Consider the following 23,447-nt stretch of genomic DNA (forward strand, 5'->3'; position numbering starts at 1 on the left):
TACATGTTTTGGTTATTTTCGATGTCGACCTTGAGAGATTAGATGCTTATCTGTTGCCGAACTGAATGATGTATACCGCACCTTAATTGGATATGAATGCAAAGTGGTATTTGATCATTAGCAATATTGCGTGTTTGATACAAGTTTTGATAATTTCCAGAGGTTTGTGCTTGCGTAGCATTCAGTCACTATTTCTTGTGCTGATCGCGAAAGTGATTTTAGCTGTAAAGGAGTTTGTGGTCGTATCTTCAGCATACAGGCGCTGTGTTTTTCGTTTTCAATCAATATTGTGACACTGTTCTATTTATCATTGTTTTGTTGATAAGTTTGTGGTTATCCTTCAGGTCGTGGGTGATCAAGTTCTCCGACGTGTTATTTGACATTTTTATCCAATTATACGTTGTTCAGTTGTCTTTTTGCTTTGTACTAACCCATTATAGTACGAATCATCCTGGATCATCCTTTTAGTTTTAGTTCAGCCGCTGTGTTTTAAAGGGTGCAAGCTTTATGTCCATCTTCTGTGTTTTTGAAGCATTTGAAGGATTTTGTTGAATTTGTTACCAAAGTTTAACGAAGGAAGAGTGTGAAATTACGTAGTAGTGCTTTCAGTACGAAGGTTTGAGGTGACTAATATCACGGTCCCTAATTTACCTTTGCTCTCTTTTTACGATAATAATTGACCTTTGTTATGTGCTACATGTTGCAAATTTTACGGTTCGTTCGGTTAGTTTGTGGAAACTTAATAGATTAGCGGGGAATGCTTTTGGCATGAATACGAATTGCTCAGTTTGCCGGAGCAGCAGGTTAGATCAAGAGGAATTAAAACATTGACTTAAATGATTAACAGCGAAGTGTATAAGGATGTCTTTCTATTTTTTCTGGAATAAAAATTGCACTGATTGAAACAGGTTTTGATCATTACGATGATTCATAATTTTAGGACTCTTAACTATGGTATGGATTAAACTCGAGCTGGACAGGGTGTATAAGTTAAAAAAAATAGTTTTGTACCTGGCCCTGGACAGAGGACTAAGGTGGCGTAAATTACTGATCAAATAAACTAAATTGCAGTCGTAAACGGACAAAACATGATGCTTCACGACAAAACCAGTGGTCCTAATCGTGACTTGTTATCGATATCTATCTGCTGTAGATGGCGTCGTACTCTACTCTCCGAGCACGTATGTTTTGATAATAATTAATTATGATATTTAGTTGGATTCTACGTAATGATTATATCAGTGCGTAATTTGTAACTTATTGGGTATCAAATAATATAAATAAACAGTAACTGATGGTAAAAAGGGGTTGTAGGACGGAAAATTTGTTTTTGTTTATTTGAGAAAAGGTTATCTCTAATTTGTGTGGTGAAGAACGCATGGCTTGAAAGTGGAAAATAATCAGATACGGAGGTAATTTCATTTGAAGTGGCATAAGAATCATAATTAAATGGTGGGTTTGGCTTTGACGCAGTGCGTGGGTGTGGCTCTGACTTCACAACTGAAAGTGGTGAGTTGTGAAGTTAGGGTCAGAATTCGATGCTCCTCCAATGTGGACGTGTCTAGGCAACAAGTGCTAGAGAAAGTGGATATGGAGCTATCAAAGGGTGATGATAGAGCTGCACTCTCACTTGTGAAGGATTTGCAGGGGAAAGATGGTGGGCTTCGGTGTTTCGGTGCAGCCAGGCAGGTTTGTCTTTTGTGTTCTTCGATTGGGTACTGCTTTTAATCATTAGCAAAGGTGAATACTTAACAAGTTCAAGTGTGAATTCATGTGCAGGTGCCTCAAAGGCTTTACACTTTGGATGAATTGAAGCTCAATGGAATTGAAACTCTCTCTCTTCTATCGCCAGAGGATACAACTCTCGGTTCAATTGAGAGAAACCTCCAGATTGCTGCTATTGTAGGAGGCCTTGCTGCATGGAATGCCTTGGCAATTTCTCCGCAGCAAATCTTTTATATATCATTGGGATTGCTATTTCTGTGGACACTTGACTCGGTACTGCTGCACGAAAACTTGTCAATTCCATTTGTCTATCAATCATCATCACCCCTTGTTACTCAGACTTCCATTACATTTGTGTTTGTTCATTGACATGCTAGAATGATTTTTTTCAGGTCTCTTTTGGTGGAGGTATCAGTGGCTTGGTTGTTGATACAATTGGTCACAGCTTCAGTCAGAAATACCACAATAGGGTTATTCAAGTCAGATTCATACCATTCTCTTATCTTGCACTTCAAATCATTTTATGATAAATTGTATCGTCTTAATGACCATTATGTAACCATAACACTACTTAATTATGCAGCATGAAGCTGGCCATTTTTTGATTGCTTATCTGGTAGGAATACTTCCTAAAGGATACACTATTTCTAATTTGGATGCTCTGAAGAAGGAGGGATCTCTCAATATTCAAGCAGGCACAGCCTTTGTGGATTTTGAGTTTCTCCAAGAAGTAGGTTGCCTTTTTTTTTTTTCCCATTTATTTTAATGCACTCAATTTACTTTCAAGCCATCACACAACACACACACACGGAGTATAGATGTGTCTTAGCATGACTGTTTGTCCTGGTAATCTGGCTTTGACCCTTGTCTCAATTAACCAGCAAGACTAGTTCTTGGCGTGACTGTTAGTGCAGTGACTCAATCGTGTAATAGAGAGAATACCTGTTAACTTGCATTAAACTGTTTGGTTGAGGGTGAGCCTTGGTGCAATGATAAGTTTTCTGCTTTATGATTTGGAGGGCATTGGGAACAAATCCTGAAAATAGTTTTGCTTGTAGGTTGTAGCAGTAACTCTGCGTCATGCTCTTGGCCTCCCCTAAACTGTTTCATTGTCGACTATCCTCTGAACTGCCTTTAATCAGCAACTATATCTGTTGATTGTTAGCACCTTTCATGTCATGCAGGTTAATTCGGGGAAAGTATCAGCTACTGTACGTTACTTTCTTACAAGTTTTCTCTAATTGATGATCTGCAGATTACTATGTTTAAGTGTGACAAAACCTTTGTTTTACGTTATTAGACACTGAACAAATTTTCATGTATCGCATTGGCTGGCGTTTCCACTGAGTATCTTATATATGGATTTGCTGAAGGGGGTCTTGATGACATAAGGAAGGTTTATGCAGCTTTTAACTTTCTTGGTCATGACATACTCAAAGCTCACATGGCATTGACATTACTAACTGTAATTTTCTTAATTGTTATACTAGTTGGATTTATTGCTCAAGGGCCTGGGCTTCACACAAAAGAAGGCAGATTCTCAAGTTAGATGGTCTGTGCTAAACACCGTGTTACTCTTGCGTCGACATGAAGCGGCTAGAGCTAAGCTTGCTGAGGCCATGTCCATGGGAAAATCTGTAGGATCCTGCATTGACATTATAGAGAATTCTATTGATGCTTCAGATCTCTGACTGAAGCTTGACACATTGTGCTCCTTGATTCGTTGATTAAGGTTTCCATAAATTTTCATTTGGTATTTCCTTGCTCAGTTCTTGGAGCAAAATGTGAATATGTTTTTGCAGTGGAAAGCAGTAAGTAAATACAGTTTCTTCATTCTTCTGTGGCTGGCACTTAATAAGGCTTTGGGTGAAAGAGCATATGAAAGAAAAAGGACAAGTGGTATAAGCCTGAAAAGTAGGTTTAATTTACAAGGATGGAATGGTAAAAACATTTGTAATTTGGAGGTATGCTTAAATAAATTATCATTATTGCTGAACATATTTAAGTTTATGCATGGGTATGGTGATTTTAACCAAGGAAATCCAGTTATTGGCTCTCTTTTTGAGGTATTATCACTGCCCCTCTTGCTTGGTCAAATGTTGAACGTGTATCTTAATTTAGATAATTTGTATCCAGCTTGACTTAGTAAATGATGATCATAAAAGGCTTTCAAAGAACGGTTTATTGTGTCTAGCCTCCTCCTTGTCGTGGAAAATAAAATCTGAACATTGAAAATTCCTTGCTGAACGTGTATCTTAATTTTTATTTAGGTATGATTGGTCGATTTGGGGAGGTTTTTTACCTAGAATGTTGGCCAAGCCTGAGGGTCACCCATTTAATTAGATTGAAAAAGCTTAACAAATGCCTTAAGACACAAGTAGAAAATACGGGGTTTATTTTATTCTTTCTTCTTTAAGAAAAAAAAAACACTGATAAATAAATTATTATTTTTTATTTATTGAAAAACAGCAAATATTTCTACTCCTGTAATTTTTTTAAGGGTATATTTGGAAGAAAATTTTTGGAGTCGAAGAAAAAGGATAATTTATTTTTATATTTTAAATAAATATATTTAAAATTAATATTTTTTAAAAATAAAAAATAAATTAATATAATAATACAAATTTAATGTATTAATAATATATTTATCATCCTAAATAATATATAATTTTTTTATATAAAATTAAAAAATAAGTCTTTCTCTCGTTTCTTCTCAAAAAATCCTCTTTCAAACATATCATAAAGTGTAAAAAAAAAATAATATTACGGATGACTAATCTTTAAATTTCACAAATATTATTAGATAGAACTTTAGGTGAATTGTGGAATATTGTTGAATTAATTTGATATATAATGAATTTTTTAGCATTAATTTTTTTATCTTAATATTGAGAGTAATAAATCAAATTAGGAGTATAATTAATTCGGTCTTTAAAATTAAATATTATTTTAATCTCCAAAATTATTAAATATTAGTATTTTAAATCTTCATTTTTATAATTTTATACTTATATTCGTAGTATTAATTTATTGTTTTTAAAGATGTATTTCTTGGTGATTGATTATATTTAAGGAACCGTAAAAAAATTATATTTAATGAACTTAATTTTTTATGGAGATATTATTGGATAAAAGAAAAAAAAATGTTAGAAAAAAACAGAAATAATAATTAGGAGTTTAATAATGATAGATTAAAGCAATAAAGATGAGATGAAATTGAAGATATTTGAATTGGGTTAGATGATCGGAAAAAGCAGAGGCGAGTAATGGGGGTGGCGTGGTTATTGGTGTGCCATGGTTTGGTGACTGCTCTGGTTGTTATCTCCTTCCTCTGCGGTCGATGGCCAATCTTCGAAGGCACTATCATTCAACGCATTCACTACTTCCTTACTTACGGCGCATACGATTACTTTCTGTATTTCTCTCTCTCTCTCTCTTCCATTTCTCGTTCCTTCAATTTCGATTCCTTCATCATTCTCTCTCTCGCAGGCGCTTCATTGACGCTGTTTTTGGCTCCAAGTGTACGGATGCGATTCTCTCCGTCGAATATTACTGCTGCGATCGTCCAAATCCTCTTCTACAGGCACCTTCCTCTTTTCATTTCGATTGTTCCGATTCCGCACTCTCTTTTGTGATCCACGTCTAACTTCACTAGTCCAATATAAGAAATTTGTCTAGGTTTTCTTTAGATATGTTACTTCGCCTAATTCATGAGTGGAATTATCTTTTTAATGCTATCTAGGTTGCAATTTTGGTCATCTCAAACACCTGAATACTACGTTTGGCCTTTTTTTTGTGATTCGTTTGATAAGAATATTAACGAGTAGGGTGCAAGCTAGTGCCTTCGGTTGAAACGTCGTTTTGTGTGAAAGGAACGTGACAATATCTTATACTGAAAATTATCCTTCGGACAATGATTTTGTTGATTTGTTAGGAGAAAGTCTCAACGTCTTCTTAGAGAAACGTTGTTACGTTTTTCGTTGGTTTGATGATCAAACTTGTGCTTATTGCAGATTATATATATCGTGATAATTGGCGTAACATATTATTTCATTGCCAAGTCTTGCTTTGTCTATATCCCTGGATACTATTTAAGTGGAATTCACAGGTAGTGTACTGCAGGGGCAATGTTGTACTCTTCTCTTGCTTTATGGTTTCTTCAGCATTATTCTATCCTGAATTTTGTTAGACCTTATATGTTGGTTTAGGTACACAAGCTTCCTGGCAGTTGCTGTTGGAATTCTGCTCTTTCTTTTGACCAGCTTTTCTGATCCAGGGACAGTAAATGCCAATAATGTTTCTCAGTATCTTTCTGCTTATCCCTATGATAATATCATTTATGCAGAGAAAGAATGTTCCACTTGCAAAATTCCAAAGTGAGTTTGCTGCTAGCGTTGAATTTTGTTGAAATATTGCATATATCTATCTATAAAATGGTCTTCATTTTTTTTTGCAGACCTGCTAGGTCAAAGCACTGCAGCATTTGTGATCGCTGTGTTGCACGATTTGATCATCACTGTGGATGGATGGTTAGTAATCTTTGAATTTCTCCATCTTTATAAAATTGCTTATGTAGTTCTCATTTAATATATATCATTTGTTTTTTGTGGTTGTACTGAAAGTGTTTTAACTTGCAGAACAATTGCATAGGGGAGAAAAACACTCGATATTTCATGGCTTTTCTTTTATGGTGAGTTCTGTAAGTGGTGCTTCAATTTGTTATAATCAACAAAATATATTACATTAATATCATTTTGCTTAATATAATACAAAGGAATCCCATAGGCCATAACCACTAGTTCGTAATTCAGAACCTGGGACAACTTTCAAACCCTGTCCTGTCTTTTGTTTAGTTTTCCTTATAATTATTAATCTATACCTAAAAATGAGTGAGCTTTGCATCTTGGAAATTTGGTGTCTAAGAATATAACCTTGGTGGCTAAATGATTCTGCCTCTTTTCAATACAGACTGTTTTATTATGGCTCTGAGTTATTTTGAACAAGCATGGGTTCAAATTAAATAGGTGGATGCTTAGCTTATTTCTCACTGGCATGATTCTTTTAAATCACTGGTTTCATTCAGTTATATCATTCAGTTATACACCTGAGTCAAAGTCTCATTCCCTGGGCTAAAACTCTGAGCTTCTTCAGCTTCTGTAATCCTTTGGTTGTTAAAGCTGAACTTGTATGCCTTCACCTTCATCTTTCTTTAACAAATATTTCTCTTCTGAAAGGAAAAACTTCAGTCTCTATCCATGGTACCTAAATGTTTTTCTGTACCAATTTTGCTGTTCACTATCTCGTTAACTTTTTTCAATACATTATGAACATTTGATTTTCAATATGCTATTTTAGTATAACTGAATGTTATTCACTTTAACTTTTTCCTTTCCCTATCAGAAGTAGTATATATATTCGATCTAAATGTGTTTTCTGTCTCTTTATTAATAATACATATTTTTGTGGCTGATTTCAGCTTTATCATAGATTTGGATTTTTTAATGTCTTGTAGGCATTTCCTTATATGCTTATATGGAACGGTTGCCATCAGCTTAGTTCTTGCTGGAAGACTGAAAGAATTAAGAGTTGTTGATATTCTAACAGGTAATATAGACTTGCAACGACTATCTATCTAAAGATCAAGTTAAGTTGTTTCTTTTACTGATTTTGAGGCTTCTCTATTTATCTTAACTTTGCAGTTTACTATGGAATAGAAAATTCTTTTCTGGATTTAGCTCCTCATGTTGTGCAGGTAAGGGAATTATTTGGTGTGTCTACTTGTTGACTGTTATGTATTTCTATTTTGGTTCCCTATTTTTGATTTTAGTGGTAAATGATGTTTTATTATCATACAGTGGTTGTTGGGATCATATAACACTCAGATTCTTCTTATGGTGTTCCTTGCCATTGTTGGGATGCTGTTAGCTGGTTTTTTTGGTTACCATGCAAAGCTTTGCCTTAGCAACACTACCACTAATGAGGTACTTTCTATGTGTAACCTTGAAATGTATTGAGTAAATTATTAGTGAATTATCAGAGCCAGGAAGTGGCAAGGGATCTTTTATCTTTTTTCATATGAAAACAATGATCCCCATAAAGGCAGGGACCATATTACTATGCCTTTAAATTGTTGGGTTAATGATGCGTAGATACTGTGTGTCCATATTCAATATGTTAGAATGAAAATGCTAAAAAGTATTATATACTAAATCTATCATTAGGTAGTGCTAGAAGCAAAACACCATAGTTCAAGTACCATTCCTCTATGATAGTCTATTATTATATAATCTAAACTGTTAATATTACTGGAAAATTGTATGCTTATTGGTGGTGCTAATGACACCCTGGAGCTCAATGAAACTAAAGGTATCTTTGTGGATCACAGACCTTTAAGTGGCAGGAGTACATGGACTGGCAAAGGAAGCTAAAAGAAGCAAAGGTCAGTGCTGAAGCGCTAAGACAAAGTATCAGCGGAATGAGCAGTGAAAAACAGCCCCATTTGAGCAAATGGAGATCCTTCTTTAGAAAATCACCTCTAGAAGATGTCGCAGTTGTTAAAAATAATGTTTACGATAAAGGTTTCTTCCACAATATTAACGAGGTTATTTCCCCTTTCTCCACAAGGCGGTCCTTTACGCGAAACAAATTGAAGTCCGGTTGAGTATGCTCCTAACATACGAGTCTTTCTAATTATTGAAGGTCTTGGTGGCTAGTTGCACATAAATGGAGTGAGTAGCATGTCTATACATTTCTTTAGATCACCCAATAAATCATTGTGAAAATGAGAAATATGATATTAAGTTTATCTTTCTATTTAAAGAGCTCGGAACTAGTTGTAGGGTGAGAATTGTTTATTTGATAGTCCTTGTGTCTACTGTTTTTTTTTTTTTTTTGGTTGGTTGTGTTGTACCATTTCATATTAGCAAAAGTAGAAAGGATTAGACATTTTAACTTTTTTTTGTTTTGTTAGTCATCCATGGGCGGTGGGCACGGAGAGGCTGCTATTAGCTATTACATTTACTTTTTGTTCCACAGACCAACCTTTTATTTGATCTGATTACATGATTTTTATTTATTTATTTATTTATTTTGGGTGAGTTCATCCTGTTTAGTTTGAGTTCAATATTTAAGAAAATAATTCTGACTGCTTAATATATGTTTTATGATTTTATGGTATTCTTTTCATCTTCAAGTTATGGTAATTCAAATGTCTTGTTAAAAGAAATTTGGTTTCTATGAATAAATTAATCTGAGGATCAGGTTGTATACAGTTCATGAGACATAAAATAAGAGGGTTTTTAAGGGTATGGGAGAGTGAGAGGGGTAAATATAAAATTAGATTTGGTTATAAATAAATAAGATTACAACATTAAAGTCATGCAAGTTTTATAAAAATCATAAATTTTTAAAATGGTTATACAAATTTAAATAAATTTTAATTATTTGTGTAGTTGAATGGTTAAAAGTTTTCTTATAAAAACAATTTTCTCATTAAATACCTGCCTCCTACTCACAATTTGATTAAAGCCTTTCTTAGAATTGGTTTTTTTTTGGCTCGTGTTTAGAATTCTTAAATAAAACAAGGGAGCGTGTTAGAATGGGCCTGGTTGATCAGTAGTTTAGAAAAGAATAGTTGTTCCTAAAAGCAGCGTGTTTACAATTGTAAGCATTTTTTTGTTGTTGCCAGAACTGTTAAATCGTTCGGTATGCATAACACGAGAGTTTGACTGTAAGTTTATGTGAAAAAATGGGTTGCATGGTAGTAGGCTTACGGTAAGCTGTGAGAATATTAGTATCCTGTATACATCAATAACAATAGGGCTGCAAGCCTGTACAACTTTAAAATCCAGAAGAGTGAACGGAATCAAGCTACCTTGAATATCACGTTGATGGAAAAGGTCATGAGGAGACAAAACCGTGATTATTTGACAGTTTACTTAACAAATTAAAAAGTGGACAAAAATAGTAATCCCCAAGCAAACCGTTACCCTCCCTTTTTTACACTGGTATTATATACGTCGGAGATTTTTTCTATCTACAATTCATTTGTGAGAAACGCCAACTAGCTTAGCTAATAGAATTTATGTCCATTCGTTGCCTGCTATGGATCAAATTACATCTTCAGGCATCCTCTTGGCGATGTGCACGAGTAAAATTTACTGAACAGTGGGTGCTTGAGGGGAACGGAAAGGAAGTGGCTTGATGTCCCTGCTTCGCATAAAAATCAAAAATTGGTCAGGTAATTCTTCCAAAAGAGCTTGCACAACAGAAATCTGGCCACCTGTAAAAACCACAAAGAGAGGATTCGTTTAAATGGAATGGAATGAAATGAATAAACAAAATGGAAGGAACAACGAACTGAAAGACCATGTTAACTTGAGAAGCATACTCTGTACTTCTCTCATAGGGACAAACTGCACTATATCTCGTGTAGCTATACGACCAGTAGAACTTTCTAACCGACGCCCATTATCAGCATCCAGCACCTGCAAGCAAAGAAGTATATTCATTCTCTCTGACAACAAAAGTATTATCATACTGAATAATTAAAAGGGTCTAAGGAAAATTTAAAATTTGGATGAGTAGGTAGACCTCCATGCTCGTGAAATCAGCACGTCCAACTCCTACTATAAGAATCGATAGGGGAAGGTCAGATGCTTTAACCAGAGCATTTATTGTTTCTTGGAGATCCGTAACAACTCCATCCTATAAGAAAATGGACGTTAGGTTGGTCATTCATAATCATACCGCAAAAAAGCAGTCATGCATAAGCATAAGTAAACAACATAGACATAACATATTATCTTCTCACCGTTATGATAAGCAATACATGGTACTTATTGCTGTTGGCTGATGAGAGGGACTGGGCAGCCATTTCCGCAGCCATGTTTATAACTGGGCCAAATAAAGTGGGTCCTGACAAAGAGACATTGCGTAAAGCACTAGCATAAGCATCCATTATGCCTTCAACTCCTACAACCTAGACACAAAGGAAAAATAACTCTCAATTGTTATGCTTGACAGAAATATTATCATCATTAGAGGGATGTATGAGGGGAAGCTGAGTTTAATAAGAAGGAACATTCCTATCAACAGTAGTTTTCTACTTTTTTGAACTAGTCTAGCCTCATAACTGCACAAAATTTCTACCATCTCCAGTGAAGAATAAAGAAAGAACCATTTTAGGCCAAAAAAGAGAGAATTTCTCACCTCAGAACCACCTGGACTCCCATTCAGATTAAAACAGTGGGATACGGTACCATCAGGTATCTTTCCTCCAAAGCCCCAGGCAGGAAACCGCCTATCAGAGTCATAAAACTGAATAACTTCTCCAACCTCCATTATAGCCTACAAATAGTTACGGTGTTGATTAGCAAAGACAATGGATCAGGTAATGTTACCCTATTATTGAAGTTAGTCGTTATCAAAAAGAGGTTAAAACATATAGGTTCTTCACTTCATACAAATAACCGACATAATATTGGAACACAAGCTGTAAAACTTTGAACGTGATTGATTCTACTGTGTTGCACAAGCTAATAATTAAGAAGCGCAGAATCATTCATTGACAAGAAGTATCAAGCTTACCTTTTGGTATGAATTCAACCGACCATATGCATCGATGTAATGCAAAGAATCTGAATGTTGAGGATTTCCATTTGAAGCTGGACAAGTTTTGAAGTGCTTAGCAAACTATAATGAGATTTAATCATTAATCACCTTGGCTAATAGAACAATGGTTACTTACCAGTGAAATCTACAGCGACCATGAAGTTCAGTTCAAATCCACTAGATATGTAGTCAATAAAACTGAACTGTTCCTTTTCACAAAATTGATCCACAAACAGTTGACCCTTCAGAACCTACATGGAAGAAATTTTAGTAAGTGTGAGGTTAATCAAAGGAGCAGAACCAAAATGTAATTCTATTGCATGGGTCAACAAACACCTTCTCTTGTCTGTGGGATGTGGATGGTAAGAAAAAGTTTGCGCCTGTTCTCTCTTTATATAGCCTTTCAAGGTCTGCTACTGACTTCTGCAGTTTACTGGTGGCAATAAATTTTGATATCAATATATTTTCCGTCTATGAACAATGAAAGCCTAAGGAAGCGTACGCCCACAAAGATAAAACAATAACTAATAACTGCATAATTACCCAATAAGTACATGATCGCCATTGCTATTGAAATCAAAACACTCGATAACTAATGGATTATCCTGCACAGAAGTTAATAGTTTGAAAGCTAGATAAATATCTCGTTACGTGAGAAAGTAATTAGAATATCATAGTAATCCTAATCCATGATCGTAACAACAAATGTTAAGGCGCCAAAGATGGAAAGCTTACTGTGCTTCCAAACTGCCGGAAACTAAGACAAATTGGTTTCCATTTTGGATTTAAATTGTTGTCTATAACTTCGGTCTTGCATATAGGAACAGAACCTCCACTCTCAACAATTCTTGATATTCTTAGAAAAGGATCCTACAAGAATGAGAAATTTTACTAATGCCAAACAAACAAATATAAATATGCACTTGAATCGGGAACATGAATGTTAACGGGTGTCGAATAAGTACACTTTTTGAGAAAACATCCTTGTTATCCAAGTCAGAACAACGTAAGATCATCTCCACTGCACTTCTTGCAGCAACAGTCTCCTCAGCATGAACAGTAATTGCCCCTAGGTTTCTTAAACCACCACGCCCGCTTTTGTTTTGTAGCCTTAATGTTAAGCTTCTACTTTGTTTAGTTACTATCTGTCACGGAGGAGACACACATACACACAGTTGAGACCAGCGTCACCAATGTCCAGAATCGTATCTCTTATTGCAACAGTATTAATATACAGCATTAATTAAAGTGGTGAGAAATGCTATTATCACCAACTTTTACATTTTGTCTGAGGTGAAATTTTCCTGTGAACTTCGTTAATAGAGTACGACCAATGTGGAAAAGAGAGAGATAGAAAAAGAAAAGAGAAAAAGGTGATCAACAATATAATGTGATAAAAAGAAAAATGAGATAAAATGAGGTAAACATATCATGTATATAAACGAAGAAAAATACTAATAGCACTTTTTATACAACCTCTTTAATATATTTTGCGATTTATTTATTTTAAAAAATTAAAATGATAATTATATAAATTGGGTGAAGAATATATTTAAAATAGTATGTTTCTAACACTTTGCTAGCTTTGGCAAAAAAAAAATGTTTAGTAAAATATTATACGTATATTTGGTACATTAAGTGTGTTTTGCCCTCAAATTTATGTGTATTATCTTCACAGTTTAAAATTATTGTCTTTCGGTGTTACCAAATAACCACCGATCGAATTAAAGGTCTGATGACAATGTCTCTGTTGTGTAAAGTGTGAATTGATCCTTTTTTTTATTAAAATAAAATAAAATGAAATGGTGGATGTATATTTACGACCCAAATACATTAGTGTCATCAACGGTTGCACATGAATACAACGAAACTGACCTCTGATAAAGTGCAAGAGGCCATTCCAAGGAATTCTTGATCCTCAAGTTTTAGTATCTGCAAGAACAAAATATATATATAAAAAAATTCTTAGTTTCAAATATAAACTTCAGCTTTATAACTCAACCACTGACTAATTCTGCAAGAGAAAGTGAGAATATAAATTGAAGGAATGTCGCAGCAAATGTTTATATCTAAACATTCCATGTATTAGACGTCACATCACTTTAGTTTCTCCTTCCAATCTCTTTATGGATTTAAATTATAGAAATATTCCACAATTTAATTTCTTTAATCACACAAGTTCACATAAAATTGAAGGGAGCTGGACAGGTCTTCTTTCCAAATCTAACCTAGTGGATCTGTTCAATGTAAATGACAATTATCACTTAGTAATAAAAAAAATGATTTATCTCCTATGAAATAATTTGCTGCTTGCATATAATTGGCATGATGACAAATAGTCAAGCATATTAACTTTTTCCCTTGGAAAATCACCGAATAACGTAGTTAAATAATTAATTTACAATATATATAAATATTGAAAAGTTTAGTACGAGTTGGCAATGTTTTTATCATTTTTTATTTAACTCAATCGGAATGTATCACTGTAGAAATTAGAATCCTTACTGAGCATACAATACAGGAAGAACTCGTGCTTCAATTAAGCATAGAATGTTAAAAGGCATAGAGTTATTGCGGTTACAAACCTTGGTGGGAACGCTATGATAGTTTGTATCAATGTCATACACATGAAATCTGGAAGCAAAGTAAAAAATGAGAGAGAGAGAGAGAGAGAGAGTTATAAGTCATTGCCATACAAAGAAAACCATTATTTATGTAGGAAATAGATGCAAGGCAGAACAAATTAAAGATAGCTTACTCAAGTGGTTGCACAACCTCGAACTGAAACGCAACACTAATTTTCTCTATCCACTCTGGATTCAAAGAATTCATTATGACTTCAGTGCGACCTAATTCTTGCAATTTACCATCTCTTTTCTTTGAAAATACAACCACCATAGGATCACTCTAAAATAAAATAAAAGAATAATTCAGTTAAAATGTGTTCACAAAGGTCGATTTTGAACAACGTGCAAGTGCCAAAGAATAATTCTACGAAGATATTGAAACTTTCATTTAGGTTTCAACATTTTTCTTATCTTTACAAAAAATAAATATTTTTCTTAAATAAAGTTGTTAAACTCGACATTTACATGAATTGGTGGAGGAACTGTGGCTCTACTCAAACTTTTTATATATGAGTTTTCAGTCTTAAAAATGACTCTAAAACATTCACTTCATTGGCATGACTTGATTTAGTCTGAATGAAAAAAGCATTTACGATAAATGGAATATAATGCATGCTGTGTGTTTATTGAAAAGTAGTATTACAAACATCTAAGGAACTTTACTTTTGTCCAGAATCATTTAGACATTTCGAATTGTATAACATGATTAATTGCTTTGCCTAGAATAAAAAGAGGTAAGGATACATGATGGCAACCGAAAAGGTAGTTCATGAACCAAACCACACATGAATAAACAAGAAATAACGAGACAAAAAATAAAAATAAAAATAAATGACACACCGTTCGAATCCTTGTGTATCATTGACAACCTTATCTAAAAGAAAATATACCTTTGATGCAATGTCCCGGTCAAGTAAGTTAGATGCTGATAGAGATAACTGCAGAAAAAAGATTTGAAGACCATCAGCATAATTAATTTGTCCACCTTGTTCAGGTTCCAACGATATCAAACAGTAGATTTAAAAAGAACAAAACAATAAACGGTGAAAAAATTGGAAAACAAACAAATTAACACTCATAAAAACTTAAACATGCTTTATATGTTGATAAAACAACACCTGAACAAATTACTTTTGGTGGAAGAAATTACTCGTCGTAGCAAGACATTTGCTGGGTACTTTCTGCAGCTTATGTTTTAGAATCACATTATTAAAAAATAGTGCAGACCATGAAACTTGGATTTTGCATAATTTGAAACTTTTTATCAACATTTTGGCCGTTTAATTATCTTTACTGATACATTTGAAATACTAAATCCCAAAAATTATTATAATTTACGCAAAACTAAAAGTGAGAAGTTTTATTCTAATCATAATTTGGTGCTTTTTCAACAAAATTTCAAACATGTATAATGGTAGCAAAAATTAATATTTTAAATTTCATTATTTCCAATTCGTCTTTTCATTGTCAAATTTTGTAGATGTATATGAAAGTCATATCCATAGCTAATGTCACACACATCATCTATGAAAGTCATATTCATGAAAGATTTAAGACGTCCTTCCTGTGAAGGAGGGAAGCATCATCTATAACATATTTGTCATGCTAATTATTCAGAAAAAAAAATATCATCTCATGAAATGTCATTCAGTTTTTATTTCACAGCAGTTTGTGAAGAATTTTTCGCTCAAATTCAGTGTAAATACAAGTACCCTAGGATCCACAAACAACCTTATTTTAAATTTGTCCGCGTGTGGGGAAAGAATCTAGATATAAATGTATAAAAAAAATGTGAACTAATTATAATTAAATAAAAACGTTAAATTAAAATTATTGACTCTATATTTGACAGTGTTTTAAATTAATTTAAAAAACTTAACATGATAATTTTTTATATATAAAAAATATGTACAAACAAATTCTGATCATTTGTTAAAATTATAACAATATTATATATTTGCTCACTTTCTTGGTGACAACTCTCCCTGTTTTTACTCCGGTTGCTCGAAAAAGAGAAGAGAGATGCAAGAAATGATGTATGAGTACTTGCACAAAAAATTCACTCTCATTTTTAAGATTTGTTCTATAACAAAATTTGTCTCTATAAATTCAGGTTCACTCTGGATATGCTATTTCTCAGCTAAACTCATATATGAATATGCATTTAAAACTAGTTAATCTGCCACATGGATGAGGATTAACCCTTTGTTTTAAACAAGCGAAAAATAGGAGTATACATCTTGAAGGGAAGAAAGATGTTGACAAGCATAACACATCTGAACGTAAGCTTCTACGGTTTTCTAATTATGCAGTTATCTTTCAAAATACATCATCTTCATAGAAGTTTTATCTGGCAAGTTGATTTTTTGAATGCACCAACTTTGATTTCTAGTATTAAATCATATCCAAATTGAATACGAGGATTATGTTTAGTTTGGCGTAGGGGAGTCTCCAACTCGCTAATCAGCTCTCAAACGCAATTTTGCATTCTATTGAGAATTTCATTTTGGTTTTGGTTTCAAACACACTATGGATTAGAAGTTAATATAATTTTTAATAAAACACACAAATTTGATTAAACTAAATTTTACTGCTGACTTATTTTTTGAATAAGAGGATCTCGCTAAGACACTGATTAAAAAATAATTTTTTTTATTATAAATTAATCAGAATATATTAAAAATTATGATGGAAGCAAAGATGATGGCAGCAAGCTTCGGGAGCAATCCTTTAAACGTAATCAAACAAGGTTGAAGTAATGATGGCTGCTTTCGAATTGGTTGAAGGCATAAATCAGAAGCATAGATAGACTTTGTACACCAGAGACCGGAATCTTGAAAATGGGTCAAGTCTAGGCCGGTCAATAATAATAAAATAAAATAGGTTAAATTAGGAATTCTCGTAACTTACAACAATCTTTTATATAAATGTTTTTTAAAATAAATATTAATTTTATTAAAAATTGTTGATAATTTTTTTTATGAACTAGACAAAAAAATATAATATATTTTGACAAATTTTAGTTATTTTATTTATTTTCTTTCTCTTATCTCTCTCGTATACGTCAAGATTATGTCTATCTATATATTTATCATTAGACATTTTCCCTATTAGTAAATCCGAAAAAAAGTTAATCATAAACAATTCACATGGTGGAATTTTAACAACACACCTATCTCTTAGTTTTGGATCTTTATTTTGCTTCTCAATTTCTTCGTTTGTTCTCTTTAAATCTATGAACATATAAAATGCTTATGTTATTTTAGGGCATGTTAATCACCATAAAAAACTTGATAGTTTGAAACAAAATTGACTAACAAGGATACGTATTCTCTTGGGTCTGCAAAACTTCTTGATAACATGTTTCCTTCCTTTTGGATAACAATTTTTTTCGTAAGTGTAAAACACATTGGAACATACACACTTAAAAAGTATTGTCTAAAATTTATTGTTAAAGCAACTTATAATATAAATATTGAGCTAAAGTCACTTGAAGTGAATAAGTAATAGGAGAAAAAATAATAAAAAATAGACAACTAAAAAAAATATTAAAATATATTATATTTTTATTAAAATTTTAAAAAAATGAACATTGATTGTTTAAAAAATTAACATTTTCCGTAAGTTAAAGATTAAAATAAAAAAAATTAAGAGTGAACGAAAAAACCTATTAATTTAGTTGATAAAACAAAAACAAAATTGCTTTTTAACACTACGAGCAAATTTTGACCGGCAACATCCAAACAATTAAAAAAATAAATAATAAGGAATTTGCTTTGACCGGAAGATACAGAATAAAGAATCAAATGCAAACGTCTTGCTTGGGAAACACACAAGGCAGAATAATTGTTTAATTAATTAAAACAAAAGGAAAAGTTCGCAAACCTAATTAAAAAAAAAAAAACTCGATGAATCAAATTAAAATTAAGAATTAAAAAATACATTAAAAATTACAGAGATAAATATGTTTATATATTATTAATAAAAATAAATTTTCAATCAGTATCTTAAAATAACGTTAACATTTTTGTTAAAATCACAGCAACTCAATGGAAAAAAGAGAAGAAGAAGGAAAACTGCATCGAAAACGAAGAACAGTTTGATAGTGATAGAAATATTGAAATGTATACCTCAACTTGGGTGAAGATTGGGTTGAAACCATGTGCCTTGTAGAAGAAATCGACGGCGTCGTTGTGGGCTCCATTGTTGGACGATTTATGTAACCCTCCCACTGCTTGTTTCCCTCCTTTCAAATCTGAAAAACACCCTCCCATTCTCTCTCTCCCTCTCTCCAAATCCCTAATTTGATTTCTAACAATGCCAATGAAACAGGTAGTGCTTTTCTTATTTTTATTTATTTATTTATGTGCTAATAATAACGTCGCACCAACTGCAGAAAAACGTCGTAATAGCAAAGCGAGTTGTTATGTGCTTCTTTCTCCTTCAGATTTCAGTTTTGTATTGCTTTTATAACCAACCAAACAAACGCGTCTTCTGATTATCCAATTCTAGTGATTTAGGAAACTGCGTAACAGGATCGAAATCAATATTCTTAATTGAATATTTCAATTCAATCAACAAATATTTACAATGTGCACGAGATTCACAGGATTGAACGTGGTATTATGATTATTATATGTAATTCATTAATGCCACAAGAACGTAAATAAAACAAGTTTTTTTTTAAACTTTTGAAAATTATATAATTAATATTTGTTTATGGTGTCAAAATAATAAGATAGATGTTGATTCGAGTAGCAAACAACTTAGTATCACTTAATTAAAGTTTTAAATTTGAACCTTTGTGTATGTAAAAAAATTTTGATGTTTGATTTACTCCTCATATTCAAATGAGGGGTTAGAATTGATCTAAATTAAACTGGATGAAAATAATAATAATAATAAAATAATAAGTAAAATATTATAATTTTAAATAATACTATTTATTAACTTTTTACATATGTCTTTGTATATACCTTAAAATTTACATGTTAGGTCATGCATTGCCTTATAATTTTGTCGGGTTAAAAGTATATCATTTAATAATTTTAATATATCATATTTTATAATATTTTGTGACATTGAATTAAAACTGACAAAATATATTGCGCAATCCATTCATTGCAGCTAATAAACTTCAGTTACTAAACAAAATGGCATTTAAAAAATCTTACATTTTACATAACAAGTTTACCTTGTATCGTTGAACACGCTAAAAAAATTAATAAAATATAAAACTATATATAAAAATCAATAACCATCTAAAACATTTTTAAAGCATAGGAAAGAAAAGTTCACTCTTACTTTTTCTAGTGCGATTTACGTGTAAAAGCTTCACATAGTATTTATTTTTAATACCCTGTTTTTAAAATATTTAAACTTCGACAACCTTTATTATAATTTTAATAACTCTTATATATATATATATATATTAATGTAAATAATTAAAAGAAAAACCTTTATCTCTAAGATTCTCAACATTAATAAATAATTTCAAACTTCTACATTGTCAATTTTGAAAAATCAAACAATTTTTTTTAACGAATTTCTAAAGTTAATAATAAGGTTGTTTGAAATTTTATTCAATTCTTTAAAATTAAATAACGTAATATTTAAAATTAGTTGCATGTAAAATATCTCTAATAAGGTATCGATAATTGAAAAGGAAAAAATAGAGATTTATATGTTATAAAATAAAACTTACAATATTATAGCTTAAATGTTTAAAAGTGTATTTTAATTAATATTTTAATCGTGATGTTAGTTGGATGTTTTATTTTAAATAATTATTTAATGTGATTCTAATAACACATGTTAAAAAGTTAAAATAAAAATATTTATTATATCCAATTATAAAATTTATTTAATACGTTTTTATAATATAATTTTTATAACAATGTATTATTTCTATGTTTATTTATAAAAAATAAATACTTAGTTTATTAAAATTAATAAAAACAATATTATAGTATAAATTTATATTTATTCTATAAATACTTATATTATTAAATGGTCAAATTAATGTAATATGTATTAAAAAATAAGTACATTTATTTTTATAAATAAATAATAAATATTTCATCAACCCAAATCGTATAATAAATGAAGTATGATTTTTTAATAATTAATATATTAAAATAGCCTTTAATAAAAAATATTAAGAATTTTTTTATAAATAAAACTAAAGTATTATTTATTTAATATATGTACCCTTAACAAGCATTAAAACAAAACGGATTTGAAATGAACGAACCTCTTTTTCACGTATTAACACGTGAAACAGACGATAAAAGGGACACAGTGCGACTTGGGAAATAACGCCTGAAATTGGATCAGAAAAGAGTTAGAGGCATGTGGTAGACACGTTCTAAATATTTTATTGTAAATTTGAGAGAATTTAGAAATAATTTTTTAATTTTTTAAAATAAAAAAATATTCATATATTTATTAAATAAATTATTAGTTGTATTGTCTGTTAATATAAAATTAATAATAATAATTATTTAAATTATTATATTATACTTTTAAAAATAATGAGGTCTATTTTTTGTTTGATTATAATATATATATAATAAATGTTAATAAGTATTTTAAGAAAAATATTTATTAATGACACCGTATTGTATGCATAGGAAAGTGAAGCAGAAACTATAGTAGTAATAGCATCGTCTTGTACCCGCGACCCCCCACATGTACAATTTCCAATGCATACTTTTTTATTTAATCATTAATTATATATTTGCAGGTAATATAATAAAATTAATTTCGTTGACAAACCTTTTTTCCAAAAGTTAATTTGGATAAAATGGATTTAAATTTGACTTTCTACGTCAAAGGGAATATATGAAGTTGTGAAAGCATTCACATTGACACGTTTTTTATACTACTCAGTGAATATTAAATATTTAATTTATATTTTATAACAAATTTCAACATTTGATAAGGTATGTTTAAGATTTTCTAATACATATTTAGACACTCATTAACAAAGTTATTTTATAATAATGTCTTCTTCCTTCAAGACAAAGAGTCACAAAGTGTTAGTTTCCTGGACTTGTGCTATGAAATTCAGAAGCTGGTTTCCATTGGGTTCGTCGTCTAGGGAATATTATTGAAAACAGTAATATTCAACACGCCTGAAAAAATGGTCAGTCTCCGATTGAAGGAACATGATGATGCTAATGCTATATTCTCCAAATTTCTATATCAAATTATTGTATGCTTTTATAGGAAATTTAAAATTCGGTCAATGTATTCCATAAAAACAATAGTAGTGATTGAACATGGAAATTGTGTCATATAGTTAGTGACTAAAATCCACATGTAATGACAAAACCCAATTGCAAGTATTTTTAGTATAATTATTTATATTTAAGAAAAAAATTTAAAATATACTTTGTCTAATTATGAGAGAGAGTCGTAATCCTTAACAAACATGATAGCAGCTTCTTTCTGTTCGTGTAAGATTGCAGTGTTATTTTCTTCGTGACATTGTTAAATATTTTAAATAAATTTAATAGTTAATACATGTTATTTTTAACTTTTATTTGAAATTTAAAAAATCATATATATTTTAAATTTGCACCCTTTAACTTTTACTAAAACTTAAAAAATACGCTTGCCAGTTGCCAATAACTTTTATCAGAAATAACTAGTAGTTTTTTTTTTATGATTATAAAAAACAAAAATTCTTTGTTAAATGCATTAATTATTAATTTTCTTATATGAAGACCGAAATTGAAGGGGCCTGTCCATGCACCATCACTAACAACGTAAATATCTAAGATGTTTCCTCCCCTTTTCTTGTTCTCTTCTTTTCTATCCCTTTTTCTCTCAGTTCATTAAAATCCTTGTCCTTTCAGAGAGAATGGTCGATCCAAATAACCTAGATGCACTGCATCTTGCCCCAACTGCTCAAGAAAGTAGACAACGTAGCTTATCCCTGTAATGGGTTGTTCAGAACCATTGGCCAAGCACCGTGTGTAAAAATCAAGAAAAGTCGTATTACGTGAGGATGAAAGTGTATGAAAAATGAGCATTACATGTGACGAAAGTTTGGATTCAGAGAGAAATAGCTCCCGGTGATTAGGGGAACTAAATTTAAGAATAGCTCCCGGTGCTCATGGATGTTAGAAGCACTAAAAAACATCTCCCCTTGGGAAAATAACTTGCGACATCAGCAAAACACATTAAAAGGAAAAACTAAATAACCATGACATATAAAGGCTAAAATATAAAGTGTGATCGTAAAAGTATAGATTGCAGCGTTATATAAATGCTGTAACAATACTCTCCCCTGCAAGATTAGCCTTGTCCTCGAGACAATTTTCCATGACAAGGAGGCAATCCTTCACTAAAATCTTGCTTATATCATCCCACACCCTGTTGTTGTACGGTTTGAGCAAATGATTTATTCTTGATCAACTTGATGATATAGGGATTTGCAGCCCTTAAAACAAACTGTCTTACTTCTACAGAAAATTCAATTTGCAACTATTTAAAATCCCACAATATGGCACCTAAAGTTGACAACCATTGCACCTCCTAAAAGTCAAATCACAGCACTAAAGGTAACACTGTCACATCAGAAGTGAACTTGGACTGTTGTAAGTGCCATGTAAATCCTTTATAAATAAATTGGGTAACCAAGCTAATTCCATCTACTAATGTGACTAATAGAGGTGTAATAGTTTCCAAGTTACAACCTAACTTCTTAGCTAACTCTTAGTCCAGGAAGTTATATATATTACTACTATCAATTAATATTTGCAACAACTTCTTGTTACACAGGCCACTCTTGTATGTATGGATAATTAAAAGCAGTAAGCACCGTACAATGTATTCATAGACAACTGGAGATTTCCACTATCTGCAACTCCCTTGGTTACTAATCTCGAACCTTCTACCACTTCAATCTCTTCATTTATTCGTTCTTCATCATCCATTTTCATTACAAGGAGTTGTGATCTCTTATGTTGCAATTGATGCCACGTGTAAAGAGCTCATCATAAAACATACATAACCTTTCAGCCGTCCTATGTGCCATTTATGTTACACTGAAGGTTGTTGGTGTCTAACTAATGAGAGGTTTAGCCACTGTTTTGATAGTTCTTTTGATTTTCCCAATTTTTGCTAGTAAAACTATTGCCTCCAACATATGACTTCGGTGCTTCATGCAATTTGGTTAATTGAGCAGCATGTGCTAGTGAGGTGGGGTTGAACATACTCACATGCATTTGGGTGTTGTGCTCTAATCCAGTTAAAAATATACCTAGTGAATGCTCTGGGAGCAATCTCACTTGAGTAGGGATCAACTCATTCATCAACATAATTTTGAACCTTTCTCATTTGCTTCACTTGTATCAAGGCAAAATAGAGGATCATCATTGGTGTCTCTAAATTCCAGAGTGATATTAACTATATATTATGGCTAACTTCGGTAATATTAAATTTTGATCTCATGTAATTAAGATGCCATTGTAA

The 23,447-nt window shown here is 31.8% G+C and overlaps 3 protein-coding genes across 5 annotated transcripts; 2 read left to right on the plus strand and 1 right to left on the minus strand.

Annotated features, from left to right (window-relative positions):
• Positions 1–101: 101 nt before the first annotated feature.
• On the plus strand, positions 102–3,950 carry LOC113863797. Of its 2 annotated transcripts, XM_027497515.1 has the most exons (8): positions 102–1,689; positions 1,780–1,998; positions 2,118–2,204; positions 2,309–2,455; positions 2,910–2,936; positions 3,026–3,121; positions 3,216–3,457; positions 3,528–3,672. In XM_027497515.1, exons 1-7 carry the CDS (start codon positions 1,450–1,452, stop codon positions 3,414–3,416), a joined length of 1,017 nt encoding a protein of 338 aa, XP_027353316.1. In that variant the 5' UTR covers positions 102–1,449; the 3' UTR covers positions 3,417–3,457; positions 3,528–3,672. The 2 variants fall into 2 exon arrangements, with proteins under 2 accessions (XP_027353316.1, XP_027353315.1); XM_027497514.1 differs by having other exon boundaries at positions 3,216–3,950.
• A 973-nt stretch (positions 3,951–4,923) lies between these two features.
• Positions 4,924–8,819, plus strand: LOC113861872 (probable protein S-acyltransferase 17). Of its 2 annotated transcripts, XM_027494956.1 has the most exons (10): positions 4,924–5,140; positions 5,215–5,308; positions 5,739–5,833; positions 5,934–6,101; positions 6,182–6,254; positions 6,363–6,415; positions 7,238–7,329; positions 7,425–7,477; positions 7,581–7,706; positions 8,111–8,819. In XM_027494956.1, the coding sequence occupies exons 1-10, from the start codon at positions 4,992–4,994 to the stop codon at positions 8,384–8,386; spliced, it is 1,179 nt and encodes a 392-aa protein (XP_027350757.1). In that variant the 5' UTR covers positions 4,924–4,991; the 3' UTR covers positions 8,387–8,819. The 2 variants fall into 2 exon arrangements, with proteins under 2 accessions (XP_027350757.1, XP_027350758.1); XM_027494957.1 differs by lacking the exon at positions 7,581–7,706 and having other exon boundaries at positions 8,111–8,757.
• A 1,062-nt stretch (positions 8,820–9,881) lies between these two features.
• Positions 9,882–18,238, minus strand: LOC113862046 (protein BONZAI 3). The gene is made up of 16 exons (XM_027495205.1): positions 18,095–18,238; positions 14,855–14,902; positions 14,096–14,244; positions 13,923–13,971; positions 13,213–13,269; positions 12,303–12,482; positions 12,073–12,207; positions 11,881–11,942; positions 11,674–11,770; positions 11,474–11,588; positions 11,314–11,390; positions 10,936–11,073; positions 10,538–10,705; positions 10,318–10,431; positions 10,115–10,211; positions 9,882–10,006 (listed from the first exon to the last, which is right to left on the minus strand). The coding sequence occupies exons 1-16, from the start codon at positions 18,236–18,238 to the stop codon at positions 9,882–9,884; spliced, it is 1,755 nt and encodes a 584-aa protein (XP_027351006.1).
• Positions 18,239–23,447: the final 5,209 nt, after the last annotated feature.

This window comes from Abrus precatorius, unplaced genomic scaffold (genome assembly GCF_003935025.1).
Source record: "Abrus precatorius isolate BTA unplaced genomic scaffold, Abrus_2018 Scaffold3, whole genome shotgun sequence".
In the NCBI taxonomy this organism is placed as follows: domain Eukaryota; kingdom Viridiplantae; phylum Streptophyta; class Magnoliopsida; order Fabales; family Fabaceae; genus Abrus; species Abrus precatorius.

Excerpts from the sequence above, each read along its gene's own strand:
- LOC113863797 (XM_027497514.1), top strand. The coding sequence starts at position 1,450 with ATGGTGGGTTTGGCTTTGACGCAGTGCGTGGGTGTGGCTCTGACTTCA. Across the intron at positions 1,999-2,117 it reads TTCTGTGGACACTTGACTCG|GTCTCTTTTGGTGGAGGTAT; the intron begins GTACTGCTGCAC and ends GATTTTTTTCAG. Across the intron at positions 3,122-3,215 it reads GTCTTGATGACATAAGGAAG|TTGGATTTATTGCTCAAGGG; the intron begins GTTTATGCAGCT and ends TTGTTATACTAG.
- LOC113861872 (XM_027494956.1), top strand. The coding sequence starts at position 4,992 with ATGGGGGTGGCGTGGTTATTGGTGTGCCATGGTTTGGTGACTGCTCTG. Across the intron at positions 5,834-5,933 it reads TATTTAAGTGGAATTCACAG|GTACACAAGCTTCCTGGCAG; the intron begins GTAGTGTACTGC and ends ATGTTGGTTTAG. Across the intron at positions 7,330-7,424 it reads AGTTGTTGATATTCTAACAG|TTTACTATGGAATAGAAAAT; the intron begins GTAATATAGACT and ends TTAACTTTGCAG.
- LOC113862046 (XM_027495205.1), bottom strand. The coding sequence starts at position 18,238 with ATGGGAGGGTGTTTTTCAGATTTGAAAGGAGGGAAACAAGCAGTGGGA. Across the intron at positions 11,589-11,673 it reads CATCCCACAGACAAGAGAAG|GTTCTGAAGGGTCAACTGTT; the intron begins GTGTTTGTTGAC and ends TCTTCCATGTAG. Across the intron at positions 11,074-11,313 it reads GGTTGAATTCATACCAAAAG|GCTATAATGGAGGTTGGAGA; the intron begins GTAAGCTTGATA and ends AACTATTTGTAG.